This window comes from Neopsephotus bourkii, unplaced genomic scaffold, assembly GCF_033783945.1.
Source record: "Neopsephotus bourkii isolate Nb327-2 ecotype Australia unplaced genomic scaffold, CSIRO-AGI_Nbou_v1 NB_962, whole genome shotgun sequence".
NCBI lineage: Eukaryota > Metazoa > Chordata > Aves > Psittaciformes > Psittacidae > Neopsephotus > Neopsephotus bourkii.
The window spans coordinates 3916071-3931696 of record NW_026901456.1 but is presented as its reverse complement, the minus strand read 5'-3'; the positions used below and the strand labels follow the sequence as shown (position 1 = coordinate 3931696).

General features: G+C 40.5%; 2 protein-coding genes across 15 annotated transcripts in view; one reads left to right on the top strand and one right to left on the bottom strand.

The window, feature by feature from the left end:
• ITSN1 (intersectin 1) overlaps positions 1 to 5250 on the bottom strand; it is a 136962-nt gene extending 131712 nt beyond the window's left edge. For 3 of the 8 annotated variants that reach the window (XM_061359052.1, XM_061359051.1, XM_061359058.1), the window contains exon 1: positions 5094 to 5249. The gene's annotated coding sequence lies outside the window, so the exon portion shown is untranslated. Of the gene's footprint in view, positions 1 to 5093 lie in introns of all 8 variants that reach the window. The other 5 variants (XM_061359055.1, XM_061359054.1, XM_061359050.1 and 2 more) reach the window with 4 other exon arrangements.
• Positions 1 to 15626, top strand: part of CRYZL1 (crystallin zeta like 1) — a 165729-nt gene that overhangs the window by 138065 nt on the left and 12038 nt on the right. For 2 of the 7 annotated variants that reach the window (XM_061359092.1, XM_061359094.1), the window contains exons 1-6: positions 6537 to 6624; positions 7027 to 7098; positions 9907 to 9984; positions 10529 to 10601; positions 11248 to 11292; positions 15200 to 15268. In XM_061359092.1, the coding sequence (XP_061215076.1) occupies positions 7033 to 7098; positions 9907 to 9984; positions 10529 to 10601; positions 11248 to 11292; positions 15200 to 15268 (331 nt within the window). In that variant the 5' untranslated portion in view covers positions 6537 to 6624; positions 7027 to 7032. Of the gene's footprint in view, positions 1 to 5791; positions 5922 to 6002; positions 6049 to 6536; positions 6625 to 7026; positions 7099 to 9906; positions 9985 to 10528; positions 10602 to 11247; positions 11293 to 15199; positions 15269 to 15626 lie in introns of those variants that run through there. The other 5 variants (XM_061359097.1, XM_061359095.1, XM_061359093.1 and 2 more) reach the window with 5 other exon arrangements.

Below are 15626 nucleotides of genomic sequence, written 5' to 3'. Positions count from 1 at the left end.
CTCTGGCTGTCACATTTGAGAAACTAGAAATCTGTGTTCTGTGCTACTTGCCACTTAGCGTCTTCAGTAACCCCTCAAACATACCGCTTTAGTTTTAATGCAAAATTGTTTATTTTAGTCCTTTACATCTTAAAAATTCTCTTCAAGATTATCTGTGGGCAGCTAATACAATGAAGGTGACCTAGTTACACCTAACACATCCTTCAGTAAAAACACATCCAAATCATAACACGGGTCACAGAAATTGATTGCTTCTTTCTTTAAAAAGTGGGGGACCAGAACAGGATAAAAACTGCAGTTAACAGTCAAGGATGTTGGGAAACCCTACTACCTGCTCACAGCACATGTGATTATAAGCTGTAAATTTCTACTATGAAATATATATCCTATGAAAAGCTTCATTTTCCATTGTTTTATTCTCAGTTGCTAAGTCTGGTAATTACTTTTGGAAAATATCTTTAGAAAGCATGGCTAAACATAAGTAGAGCAGCTAACCAGTAAACTGGTCCAAAGATACTATTAAAGAATTTTTTATGTGTGGTTTGAGTTAGAAATTTTCTAAATGCTGCAAGTAAGTCCTCGTATATAGCTCCTGAATTATTTTATAGGTATATTTCATTGTTGTAAGTATTATTTACAATTATGTACAAAAGATTAAAAAGCAAGGTTCTAAAGAGGAGTTTCATTATGAGTCCCCCAGAGAAGTCCCAACCATTCCAAGGTGGCTCTTCGTGAACTCTCTTTCAGAAACCACAGATTTAAACCCAGGCATTGTAGGTATTTTGGCAATAAATTAATAACTATTATTTAAAAAATGTGCATTTATATGGAACAAATAAAACTGTACTTGAAATAATGCAAAGGTAAACTGTTGTCCAGTCATTTACAGTAGATTAGTCATCCTTAGGTCTAGATCCTTAAAAGATATTTAGGTAGAGAATCCCCATGGAAATTAGAAGGAGCTACCCATCAAAATATAAAGGAAAACCTGAACTCTTGAGAAAACAGGTCTTCAGTGGAATTATTTTAATAGTATTACTAGGTCTTGCTAATCTATAATATTACTCCTAGCACATATATCCATAATACTACCTACACTGTACCATCAAGCCCATGATTTTCAAGGACTGACACTGCACAAAAATTTACTCTTATAAATCCATAGTATTTAGACTTCAACTGTCAAAACTGTGGTCACCACAAATATCCTGTGGGTACACACAGCCACAAGAGACAGAGCAAGAGAAGGGAGATTGAGAACTACTGTGAAAGAGAAATATACAGCAGGGATTTAGGTTTCAGGTAATTAATAATACTATTACTTTTAAATTCCAGACACACATTTTACACATGCAATGCTTATGAAAAGTTGACTTCACAGAGAAAAGAAAAGGTGACCACTGAATGACACGAGCACGAATTAATCCAATTGCCTTAGCTACAACACATGAAAACAGAAAATGTCCAACATATAAAAGTTTAACATATTTAATAAGAGAAAAACAAGTCAAGTACATACTATGTTATTTAAATGTTTTGCATTTTGACTGATTGCAAGGAAGAGAATGCTCTAAAAATGAACATTTCACATCAGAAATAAAAGGGAAAAAAACCCAAACCAAAAGAAAAAACTCTCTTCCTGGGAAAGACAAAAGATACCTCTCTTCACTCTTCCCCACACAAAATTAATTAATGTTCACTCATTCTCTATTCTGGTCAGGAAGGTGATCCTCTGACACTGAAAAAATTCCAGTTTCAGTTGTAGAAAAGCATTTAAGATCAGCAATTAGAAACTAATCTCTCCTATAAAAAAGATGCACGGTCTATCAAAAACCTGACTAACTCTATGCCTTCCACACACCCAGAGCTATCTAGAGGATTCAATCTAGACAGATGGATTAACTAAACATCTACATGTACACTCCAAAAATATACAGTTTTTGTTTTGGTGCAGGAAAGATTGGCAGTTCTGAATACTGCAATCCACAATTAAAATATCAAGGCATCCCTACAATAACATAACAATGCCACCCAAAAATAATCAGTGGAATCTGCTATATCCTTTTATTTAATTTATAAAAAAAAAAAAATAAAATTCAGTACCTTTCTTATTTTCAAAACGTATTCTTAAGAGGGTAACTACTTTTGCCCTGTATCATACATACTAAGAGGGTGACTACTTTTGCCCTGTATCATACATACTAAGAGGGTGACTACTTTTGCCCTGTATCACACATACTAAGAGGGTAACTACTTTTCCCTGTATCAACATAAATTTTAGCACTTCACAGTAAGGTTTTTGTGCAAAAGTAATTTATCATTAGATCTCAGACTGGACCAAATTTCTAATTGTCTACCACACCACTCAATTTCATGCTATGCAAGTAAAAACAAAAGCAACTTACTGTGTAGGGGGCATTTCAAGTTCAGCAGCTGTATTAAATACAATAGCAATGAACATTCAAAGCTTCTAGCAGACAACAGGAGCAGAAGAAATCTTTGGTTACTTGTATAGTAAAACCAAGAAAAAATAAAATCTGATCTCTCTGGCTTCATACAGGTTAACTACTGAGCCACCTGCACCTGAAATGCGTACTACAAGCAAATCTGATTATGATTTATACTCCTCTATTAGTAAGACAGCATAAGCAAATGTTCTTAGTTGATAACTCTCCGTGATGAGCTTCTCCCCATCCCTCAAGCCATTGCTTACATTTTCCCTGCTTTATTTTGATTTTTATTCTACAAATGGAACTCTTATATTCCTGTTTTCATGGGCATTATCCTGCTAGAAACTAAAATTACAATTCATAATTACAGTACAAAGATAGATCAGAAGAGGCTATTCAACATCATAATTTGGAATTATTTAATTGCTACATTCACATTCTTTCCTGAATCCAAATCTATCCTAATTGCATGATTAGAGGCATTAAGGAAAGGGCATAGAGACTTTCCACCAAACAGCTAACAGCAGCAAGAGACAGAAGAGGCCCTGCATGTCACTGGTTTATTTTGAGATACCAATTCTTATTTTACTGTAACTAAGTAGTTATTCCGCTGAACCAGGATATAAAGGAAAATTATCAAGAAAACACAGCTACTGTGAAAAGGATCTTATCTGGAGCTAAAGACACTGGGGTATTACAGAAGGAGCACCAGAACTGAAAGAATTGAGTGTGGCTTGCAAAGCAGCAAGTGCAAAGAGCAGCCCACTCAGCTCAAATGAAGTCTGAGCCCAATACACTGTAGAAACTGTTCAGAAACAGTTCATCTGTACGAAACATGACTCCTGTAAAGCTGCCAAAATCAGTGAGCGCATACAAGTGCTAATCACGCAAGCTAAAATGGCTCAAGCTGCTTTGACTTACATGCATGCCTAAACATAGATGACTGCATATCCTAGATTATGAGTTTGCAAAAGGAACTCAACTGTTTTCTTTACCTGCACTTCTACATGCAATCAGTACACTTCTTCATCACCCATGAGCAAGCATACCCCCCCCTACTCCTGTACTTGGAGATCTGAATACAGCTGACATGCAGTACTCCTCCTTCTATACCTTCTCCCCTCAAGCAGGACTTGGAGATGCAGTGTGAGCATTTTAAAACAAGAAGAAAAATTCAGTAATCAATTTACTAGTATGTTAAAAAGTATATTGCATAAAAACAACACCAGGTCACATTCATCAAGAGAATTTACTGGTGACTAGAATAAAAAGGCAAAATACAAAAAGAAAGGTTGTCTAAGGCAGTGTGGAATAACACTGCACAGTCTAACACTCTCCAGAGTCAGCAATACCTAAAATACACAGCTTAGCTTTTTGATTTAGGAAAAAATGCATACCTTGGAGGCTGACTTCAAATATTTTGTTAAAAATACATACCTATTACCTTAAATACATATTGCCATACAAGATCAAAACAAAAAGCACACTTTAGAACTGGGAGGTGGGAAGAAGTAGAGGAATACAGAGCATATCTTGCTTCAATGAGTACCACACTACCACATCTGGAATGCTAGTTATTTTACCAGCAAGATTTGCTAAATAATACTCTCTAATGATCGATGAAAGTGTTTTCCCTATTGTGACATCCATGCCCCACAGAAAGGTAGAGCTCAAAGAAAATACTGTTTTCTAAAACCAAACACCACATTTCTTTCAAATTAAAGATGCAGCTGAACCAGAACAAAAGATGTCCACAGGAGATATTTTCCCCAAAGTTGTCTACTAATACGAGGAAACAGAAATAAAGGGACAAAAAACCCGGCCATGTACCGGTTTCCTTTTCCTGATGCCCTGACAACACTCCCTCTTTCAATTGGTCGTGCGCCCTTTTCAGGCTGTAAAGGATAGCATTCCTCCTTCCCTTCGCACCAGGGCAGACCATATGCGTAGAAGGTGCATAGAGCACAGAGAACAGAGGCAGAAGGAATAACTGTTATTTAACACGGCAAATGGAAACGCTCTACCCTCAGCCGCACAATCCGCCCCTTACATTCCACGTCCGAGATCCCCCGGAGGCCACGGATGGCCGGGACACCGCTGCCTCCGGGGAGCGATGCCTGTCTTGTGACGGCGAGGGCTGTGCTACCACCGAGCCAGCGCACACGAACCGGGGTGGTCCCCCCCCTGCATCGCCCCGTTTTCCTCTACCCACAAAACCGTCGCTGCGAAACAGCACCCGCGAAACCCACCCCGGGGAGGTACCAGCAAGGATAATAGTGTAAAAAAGGGCAGCCAGAGGAAGGCAGAGCCGGCGCGCACACACAGCCCGCCGGGGCCGGACCCGCACGGGGGGCGCATCCCGCCTCACGGCTCTGCGCCCACCCCCGGGCCGCCCACGACCGCGGCAACCGCGGGAGACGAGGAAAAGCGGGACGCCTCGCTCTGCGCCGGGCACGCGGCTCCTGTCAGGGGGCCCAGGCATCGGGGACACGCCCGCCCGCCGGTACCGTGCGGGGGCCATAGGGGAGCCACCGTCCCCCCCTCCCCGCGGGTGTCTGCCGGGCGCCGTTGGCCTGAGGTGAACCGTCGTGCCCTTCCCTCCTCCTCTCCCGACCATCCCCTCCCGCCGCTGCTGGGCAGTACCTCATATCTGTGCAGGCCGGGGGACTCTACTCATACCCATGGCGAAGGCGGGGGGATGGAGGAGCCGGAGTGGCGTCCGCCACCGCCTCCGCCAGACGCACCATTCCCTCCCGCTGCCTCCTCAGCCACCGTCTGGCGAGCGGCGGGGCGGGGAGGAGGAGCCCTGGCTTGCGCTCACCCTTAGAGCCGCCGTACTGACGCGCGGCCGCGGCCTCCTTCCCGCCCCCACCGCCAGACGGGCAAGCGGGTGTCGCCAATCAGAGGCACGGAGCTCCGCTGGGACGCGGCCTTCTCCAGCCAATCCGGGCTCGGCCAGGCCCGCGCTCGTTGCCCAGAGAGGGGTCAGCGCGCAGGGAGAGGAGCTGGAGTGTGGGGGTGATGAAGTGAAGGAGTTCCCTCCTCGCCTCCAGCAAGACATGCCTGCGGGGACGGGTGGCTCCTTTATTTACCATAGGGGTAACGCAAGGCGGTGTTTTTAACCCTCTTCAGCCCTTCCCAGCGGCCGTGTCCTGGCTTTCTGCCCTGCTCCCAGGAGGTCACCAGGGCAGCTGCTGGACGCTCTACTCCACCGCGGGGAGGGAAGCGCCGCGCAGCCTGCTGGGTCTCGTAGTCTCGTGGTCTCGTGTGCAGCCGAAGCGGGAAAGAGGGTCTTTGCTCCCACCTCTTGTAACGAGTGACAGCCGCTGTAGCCAATCCTATGTTTTATGCCCATTGGCGGCGGCAGCTTCCAGTCATGAGCTCACGTAGGATCTCTGTGGATGGCGGGGTGTGGGGGCGGTGCTTGTGCTCTCCGGAGGGCGCCGAGGTGGGAGCGCGGCGGAAGTAATGGTTTGTCATGGCAACTGCGGCCCGCGGAGTGGCGGCATTGCTGGGGGCTGTTGGTGTGTTGTCGCGGCCCCGGGGGCTCTTTCCGCTGTAGAACCCGAGGCGAGGGAGGCTGGGTGTCCCGCCTCGGGTTAGTGTCGTCTCGATGGGCGCTCAGGGTCTGCTGCGGAGACAGAGGCGGGCGCTGCCGGGGCGTTGGCTCTCTCCCTGTCGCCGAGCTGCTCTGCAGTGTGGTAAAGCACCGGAATAACGGTGGCTGCGTGGCCGGTAGCACTAAGGGAAGCGGGCGCCTCTCGGCGGTTGCACTCGAGGAATCTGGGGGTGCTGGGCCCGCAGCGCTCCGGGAACCAGGCGAAATGGTCCAGCACTGCCGAGCCTGGGGCCCCTTGCGGGGCAGGCGGGGGCTGTGCCGAGTCCCGACTGCGGCGCTGCTCTCCGAAAGGCGAGGTGCCTGGGGCCGTCTCCTCAACACTGAGCGTCCCCCGAAGTGCTAGTGCTGCCAGAAGCAATGTAATGGCTGTGTGGTTTTCTGATTCTCTGGTCTCTGCTTTTAGTTTTCCTTTGACTTGGAGACCTCTTCTTACTTTTTTTGTTTTGTTTTGTTTTTCTCTCCAGAAGGTTCTTGTTTGTTGAGGACCACACATGCCAACTTGGGAGAGGAGACCTAAACCCCAAGTTGTGCTTTTTAGTGAAGTTATACATAAAGGTCGTCATATACCTGCTGGTTATATTGCTCTTTGCACTGCCTTTGTCTGAGCTAGTCAAATTGTATGCCTTGCAGCCTGGGTGGCAACCAACCGATCTGCTGAGTTGGACCACTAATTGTTAAATCCTGTGTATCATTCATTGCCTTTTGCTGTAGATCCTCAGACCCTAAGATTTGCTGTGTTATGGTCAACAATACTGATGTAACCTGTTGTATGTAACACCATATATTTTGCTTTGTCTGTTGATCTGGTTTAGATCTTATATATTTGAAGGACTAACAGGCCCTGTGTTGCTTGCAAACAATTACTGTTCTGCTTATAAAGTAATATAAAGCTTTAGTAACCTGTTTGCCTTATAGATACCAAACATGTTATAGTTTGGTTTCTGTATCTTTTTTCAGGTCACTATGAAGGCCTTGTATGGTCAGCAGAATTCACCTGGAGAGGAAATTACATTTGTCTTCCAGGAAAGAGTGAGTTTCAATCATAATAGTGCTATTAATCATTCAGTGGAAGAAGAGCGTGGCTGAATACCACAAGGGAATTGTAACAGCTAATTCTTCTGTAGAGTTAAAAAAGAAGTAGTGTAATCTTTGCACACAGTCAGGTAAATGAAAGTAGGTGTATTTTGCCATCCTCATGTAGCACTTGGCAAGACCAGTGTTGGATTTCTTGCAGTATTGGTGTCCATGTTTCAAGAACAAGTTTTGCAGGTGTAACAAATGTACTCTGGCTCCATATGGTTTTCCATCTCCTGGTTGGATTTTCTGACCTCTGAAAAAATGGAATTATAGCTTGAGAAAATTACTGTGTTTGGAGGGTTTCTACTATTGCTTTCTTCTTGCGAGTGCTTTGCCTTTAGTGAGGATTCAGATCACAGTGCAGCCTTATTCTGAGAGGCATCAATATGTCACTTTTATCTAACCTACCTATTTTCCCACAACTTAAAGAAACAACAAGAAGGTAACTATTTTTCTGTCAAATTTAGCTGAAACTGTTGTGCTAAGGGTCTTTGTCAGTTTGATGTAGCCATTAACTGGGGAAGTGTGTATACATCAGCTGTGGCATAAGCCTAAAATAGGATGTCAGTGAGTGTATATTGATGCAGTGTGGGTGTCTGAACAGTAGAAAAAACTCTTACATGGTTTTGAGGATGTGAATTTGTATTCTTTAATATAGGTACAAAATAAATTACTATAGATACCTATGTATACCTGTGTAATATAGATACCTAAATATACCTATGTATATTACCTGTGTGATATAGATACCTAAATATACCTATGAGCCATAAATGAAACAATATAGCACTGGTGAGAATCTTGCTGGAGCAGTTTGTAAAGTCCCAGTAGTGAAGCATATCTAATAAACCGCCTGAAGAGAAGGATGCAATTAGATAGGTAATTTTGATATAACCAAGGTGTATATTCATGGAGCAGTCTTTGATCTACTTAAATTGATTATAGAATTGCCCTTTTGCTGAAAAAAAATTGTTCATCTTTTAGCAGCACATTTTCATTCTCTTCCTTGTAATGGTTTTATGAGTCATGCAGCTGTAAGGAAAGATGGATCAGCTTACTTATCCAGGTACCTCTTACAAGTTCGTATCATTATCGCTCCACGATTGCTAGCTCCAACACGAAGAAAGGGATAGGAATACATAGCTGTTGGCAACAAGTGAGCCAGGCAGCTCTGGTACAGTCTTTGGTAAGCTAAAGCAGATCCCGAAACTGCATTCATGTGCATAGACTTTGGCTGCCTACTTGTCTATTTAAATCTTTTCAGAGAGGAACTGATTCTGCAAGTGTCTGTGTAATGACCAGCACTATGGAATCCTCATTGTAAATAGAAATAAATACTGACAAAAGCGAGAAATAGGAAAGCTAGTTGACTGAGGAGACTTTAGAAGAATAGACGGTGGATAACAAAAAGTCAGTATCTTGCATAAAGAACTTCCATAGCAAACCTTCCTTATATGGGGCTTGGTTAATTGCTAAATTAACCAAGCACCATAAATTAAATAATGCCATAGTTATGAAGGCAGGAGCCAGTTAACAGCACAGACATTACATTATCTCTTTTTGCTCTTAAGACTTATATTCTTTTATAAAGAAAAGCAGTTTTATTATGTGCATTCTACCAAAAGCATAGGTCCAAAAGACAATATAACCTTATCTTTACATAGGCTACACAAGTCCTTTAAATTCTAAGTTCTTGGAGGTTTTGATCTGGGGCTTGGGGGGTGGGATTGTTGGTTTGGGTTTGGTTTTTAGGGGTGGTTTTTTTTGTTGTTGCTGTTTTGGTTTGGGTTGGGTTTTTTGTGGGGTTTGTGGGGGGTTTGTTTTTTTTATGTTTTGTTTGTTTGTTTCTTGGTTTTGGTGTTTGTTTTTTTTACCTAATACTGTATTTGTATAGTTCAACATTTTTTCTGTTGGCTTTTTTTCTGGCTTTTCTGCTTTGTGGAATGAAGAGAACCCATTTTGGTTTGTTTGAGAAGGAGGAGGTCAGTCTGGCAAAATGCCTTGCAGTTTTAAAGGAACAGCATGTGTTTAACTCAGCTGGGGTGAGAAAAAGTTCAGCTCGGTATTCCTTGGATAGAGGTTACTGTTCATGTTGCGAAGCCTAGGAGAAAAGCAACAGCTGTTTCTTTGGAAGAGTTAAAAAAAAAAAATCAAAGAAATCTTAAGCACTTAGGAATACATCTAAACTTCAGAAGCAGAAACAAAGCACTCTTGTGACTTTCTGGTGATTTAACTGCTTAACTTCAACAGATGTCTACACTGCAGACTACAGTGTGACGTGGAAATAACATGATTTTGCCTCCAGGACCTGACGTAGCTCAACAGCAGTATGGAGTCCGCAGTCCAGAACTCAACTTGGTTAATGAAATACTTTAAATTAGCAGTATTCAGCTACTTAAAATAATTTCAGATATTAATCCTCAAACCAAAAGTTGGAGTACTTAGGGGAGGCTTCACTGGCAGAACACTTTTCTGTGTGTTCCAAACCCATGGCAGGGGGGTGGAACTGGATGACCTTTAAGATCCCATCAAACCCAAACCATTCCATGATTCTGTGTACTCAAAATGGTGTTGTAAATCCATTGTGATATAAGTTCTCTTTTAATTGAGGAAAAAAAAGAAAAAAGATAAATTCTTGTTCTGACTACAAAACAATCTAAAACAAAGACTCTGTGGAAAAGTGCTTTCAAGAGCTTGAAAAAATCCTACTAGCACATTCATTTTGCATTGTATAATGTAATGTCTGAAAATTTGTCCTAGGAAAACCTTCCTCCTACAAGAGACAATGATGTGAAAGTGCAAGTTAGAGCCTGTGCACTGAGCTGGATAGATACAAAGGTATTTGCTTATTTATATTTTTTAAAAGCTAGAGGTGTTTACATTTTCCACTGAAGATCTAAGCCAGGGCTCTGGCTGGTAATGGGCACAATTCCATTTATGCCATCTGAGGATATGGCTTTACTGCTGAGAAGGAGGGCACAGGATTGATGTGGTATTCTTGCATATCTCTCTCTTATATCTCTCTAAATAAAAAGCACCTGTAATTTAGTTCCTAATTTATGGAGAAAGATCAGTTGTCATTTATGAGTTCTCTTACAGTAAATCCCTTTTATCATCCTCTGCATACTGACTTTAAGTCACAGTTTGGCTTGCCTGTTAATAACTCTCTGGGTTTATTTTTTTATATGCTTCTAAATTTAAATTCAGAAAATCAGTGCAAAGGTTTTAATATTGAATGAGGAATGTGTGTACTTTCTTCTCCCAGATAACATTTTGGTAATGGCCCAACTTCCTTACTGTGAATACCAGACACTGCAAGATGGTAATAAATATGCAAATTTCAAGCCTTAGTAAGAATGTTGTAACCATTATTTTCATTTAGCTTTTATCAGAAATAAAACTGGAGAAGGAGCTTCTGCCTGTTGGTCGAGAAATTTCTGGAGTTGTATTGGAAGGTGAGTTTGTATAATTGCCTTGTGAGGGTATGGAGCAAGAATTAAGGTCTGGTAATCCAGAACAAATAAACATTGTTTGTATGATACTCCTGTAACAGTAGGAACTTCATGCTTTCTTCATGAGGCTTCCCCCAAATCAGTAATGATCCTTAAATTAAAGTAAGGAGAAAAAAGGAACTGAATTGTAATTCCTGCATACCAATTAAAAAAAGGAAAAAAAAAAGTGCATGTGAGCTTTCTCAATAAAATGTACAGAGATTTTAAGATCTCCTCTGCACATGCTGTAACAATCTTTAATTTATTTATAAAAATCATTCCTTGGAATAGTGAAGACAAAGTAACATTCAGGAATTTCTGCAGTGTTTCACTGGCATAGCCACCTTTGATGTGTAGTTTAAAGCCTGGATCTTTCAACAACATGTACGTGTGTGTGCTTGCATGTAACTGTTTGTGGATGGGGTGCCAGACTTTAGTGAATTAAACATTTGGGTTTGGTATGTGCATATTTAATAGGAAAAAAAAAATCACTAGCAGGGTATATTTTGAGGTTTGTGAGCTAGTGATAAACAGTGCTTTCAAATGCATGTTCAATTTCATCTATAAACATTTCATGCTTTCCTTCCTTCTTTCGTGTATTCTTCATGAGTTGGAAGAAAGGTGACCTTTTTTCAGCCCGATGATGAAGTGGTAGGTAAGTTAATGCTTTTTTGCCTTATCAACTAACACAGTAATCTTTTTATAATGAATGGTTGAGGTTATAATCATTTTAAAGCTACAATTAGACATATAGTGTCAAAGATTCAACTAGTGTCACATGAATAAACTCTTCTAAATGAGAATTCTATTCTAAAAGTGTTCTCTTAAGGAAGCTTTTTAGTTATAAGACTGGAAGTTCAGGTCCCTGGCTAATGCAGTCTGTCGTGGTGCTACTTCAGTCACCAGTAATGCAGACAATAATGCAAAGTCCAGATTTGTATTCCCTGGCTTCTTAAGAATGATATAAAAATACAATCTTAACTGCTAATGAATCTTTTCTTCAAGTGTACTGAAGACTGTTCAGTTTCTTCTAAGTCATGTCAATTCCTGTTTGAATAAAGAAATCAAGAGTGGTCCTAGCTTAAACACGCAAGTAGGTTCACCAGTTCTGCTGGATTTTCTGAGTTGCCAAAAGCAATGCACATACTCAGGACCACATTTAAAAAGAAGCACTGATTCAAGCTGCTCATTTTCCAGACCCTTCATTTTTACTGCTTGGTGGAGTTGTAGAAAGCAGACTTGTTTCTCCTCTAACTTAACCACAGGGAACCAGTGCTTTTATGATCCTGCTATGACATTATTGTCAGAGAAGCCCATCAGAAAGGCAAGTGGTAGTTGCTGTACTGTTTTCGTTTGTTGTTTAAACAAACTTCCAGGTAAAAAGTCACACTGAAAGTGTTTAGGGCTTTTCTTTTCCTGGTCAAAATTTTGCAGGTCCTTCACATCATTAGCTTAAATCTAATGGAATAAGATGTGTGGTTGTTACTACTTGTTCACTACAAAAGGTATAATCCTTACACTTGGGAATTAATATTCCATTTATGATATACAGAAGAGGCTTTGCTTTGTATAATGAAGTAGAACAGTTATGGCAAGGCATTTTCTGGTCTTGCATATGAATTTGAACTATGAATAGTATCGTTATCGTGAACAGTACTGCTCATTTGGTTAAATATCTCACTGAAATATGCTGCATCTGTTGAATATTTTTAAATAGTATTTGTGTTTCAATCACCTTCTGTTGCAGCTGAAGGAATGCGGTTTCAGTAAGTAATTAGGAAAAAAAAGAAACCTTCTGAAAATATATCTGTGGACCTGAGAGGTCATAAGTGACATCCAAAGTGGCTGTGGGAGGGTTGGACTTTTTTGTGATTTAGAACTTTGTTCCATTCTTGTTAATTCAAATATAGAATAAGTAGTTTGAATCAGCTGAGCTACTTTAGACTGAATCTCACATTAAGAGAATAGTATATCTACTTGGGTCATGAAAGAAGCAGACTCATTTTGCCTGAGACTTCCATTGTCTGTGGTTTTTATTCTTATACACTGAATGCTTGTGAATGCAGAAAAGTCAGAATTACACATGGGGAAATAAGAAGATGAAGAAAAGAGCATTATGTATTTCTAACCTCAAAAAGAAAGAAAACCCACTTCTTTAAATACTGAAATCTCATGGCATTTACTTTCAAACAGCTGTTCAACCTTATGAATCCAGTATAGACAAAAAATAGGAGTGAAACATTTCTATTATAGTAAATCTTTCCTAATGAGCACACTTCCCAGGTACTACTGCTCTGAGTTTATATGAGTTTATGAGTGAGCAGATCTGAAAGACAATGAGTTATTGCCAAATGGTCTGCTTAGCTGTGTGTTTAATAATGTCAAACGGTCCCAAAATACCCAATTGTCAGGAAAGTATTTCTACTTGAATTTTGCAAAAAAAAAAGCCTGTCCTTTTATCAAAGGGTATAGTCCTGGTATATACTCCTTACTGAGTTTAACAGTAATAATATGGTAATATGGTTCTTATTTATGAATCTCTTTTTGTATAACAGTAGTTCTGTGCTCACTGGAGTTTCCTGGTGTATTAAATCTATTCCTAAAATCAGGCCAGGTATTGTTTCTCACTTTCAAATGTTTTCTGGTCCTTCTTTAATTTTCCAGAGGAGATTTCTTTGTTTATGTAATGTATTCTCTTATACATAATGATACAGTAGTAAAACCTCGGACCAGCCAAAAATCTTTTGTTTTGAGATACATTCTTGCCTTCCTTTCAAAGTTACAGTCAGTTTTCTTTGTTGTTCTTGGAATCTTTTAGCCATCAATTCTGCCATTTTCCTCATTGAAATAAGTGTAGGCAAAAATATTCTGAGGGTTAAATTGGCTACAAATACTTGGAGACATGAACCTAAATATAAACATACCTACTTTGATTTGCTGGTGGCTGGCCACTTGCTTATCAGTTCTGCCAGATGCCTCATTCTTGAATACATAAATAATCAATGCATGAAAGCCCTACACTCTGTGGAGTATTTCTGGCAGGTAAGGTGAAAACTCTGATTTTGCATTTGTGCAAATGCTTGATGCATGTAACAATATGTTGGAGCTTCTCTAAGCACTGAGAGGACAGTCCATAAGATGTTCTGTCTTTCCCTTATTACTGGGGTCATGTTTTTGTGAATGGTTTTAGAGACCCTGAAATCAATGTGAGTTTACAGCAATGTATAATGACTCCTTGGAGGCTGTCTTGAGTGTTAGGAGCGAATGTGACTTGTTCCTGAACTTTTGCATCTGTCAAGAAAAGGAATCACTTCATATTCATTCTGATTTGCTTTTTCTATAATTTGATGTTAGAATGCAAACTAGTTTAGGTGCTAAGGTTACTTTAGTTTACTATAAGGATATTTTTCTTAACACTTGAAAGACGATATTGTATTAACCGTCAAAAACTGAATGATGCTTTAAGATAGAAGAGGTATTTCTTAAGACATTCTTTCACAGGTTTATATTTTGTATGCTAAATTGAAGGATTAGAGAATGACCTAAGTTATGAAAGTAAGACAGAATCAGTAGTGTTGTTATAAGTATGTTCTGTTCTGAGATTCTTGCCCTTCTTGCATTATTTCCTAATTGCACAATAGCTGATATAGGTAGCTACTTTGGACTTGATATTATTTTTATTCTATAGATAAACCCTTGAGAGATCAGCAGATGTATACAAGCACTGTAGGATAACCATTTTTAATGGGAATTGTGAAAGCCTGGAAATAGCAGCCAAATTTGCTGAGGATTTTATGCCAAAGTCCTTGCTTTGCACTAAATGGAGTGTAAGAAGAGGGAAGAAAATACTGGGTTTACCAAGGATAGAGGGTACGTGTACTTCAGAAGACTGAATGAATGCCAGAACCTACTGTTCATGAATCTCCTCCTTTTCCAGTGCAGGAAAAAAAGCATTTATGACCAGGATGGATTTCTTTATTTATTATTTTTTTCTTTCACTTCCTCTTTTCTGTTCCAGCTTTTTAAAACTTACACTCACGCGTTCTTGCTTGCTCTTTCTCTGCTTCTTTTTGTCCCTTTTATGCTGCCTTTGCTAACAACACATGTGCAGGCACCAGGATGGAAGTGTAGAAGTATCTGCAATGTGGCTCGGTTAGTGCCTGTCTGCAGTATAGAGCTTGGTTTTATTCTTTGTCGGCCACGGCCCAGAGCAGAAATAGGGGCACTCATCAGAGTGAGAGCAGTGCGAAGTGGGTTCAGACATGACTTGACAAAAAAGAAGCATGCCAGTGGCAAAAAGCACTCAGTAGTGTCCCCATCCTTTCTCTTCCGAACCCCAAAATGCTGCTTGGAGCACCTTTGGAACCATCTTTTGCACTGCACCCATAATGATGATAGGCTATTAATTACCTTGCCAAGTTTTCTTAACCTGTCATAAAACCTGACAGGGGCGCAACAGAACCACACACAGCCCAAGCAGGACTGTCAGCTTCATTCAGAGCTTGTTTTGGTTATAATGTATGCTTATTTGAAATTTAAAGTCTATGTTCATTTTTTGTCAGGAATTTTGCCCCTGGATTCTGAAGAGTCTGGTCTTTGTGAAGTTATTCTAGTTCATGAGCATTACTTGGGTAAGTAGTTTATATATCTTGCCAATATTTATATTTACTGTACCTTTAGACTTCAGTTTAGCTTTTCTAATAGGGAGTTAATTAAGTTGGAGCTATGGGCAAAGTTGTTCTGTATAGCAATGTTCAGATATTGTGTCTACTCCACCTGTTCCTAGAAACTTTGTATACTATGTACTCTCAAGGGATTTTTCTTTGTGATTGAGATTGAATGGGTTAATGTTTTGCCTTAAGCCAAACCACACAAGCTGCTTTTTTTGTTTTAACCCCCTTGTAACTTCTCTTTTTGTTGCTCCATTGTCTTTCTGCTTTTTCTTCACCTCATCTGTCCCAAAGTTAAGTAAGGAGACATTTGCTTTTT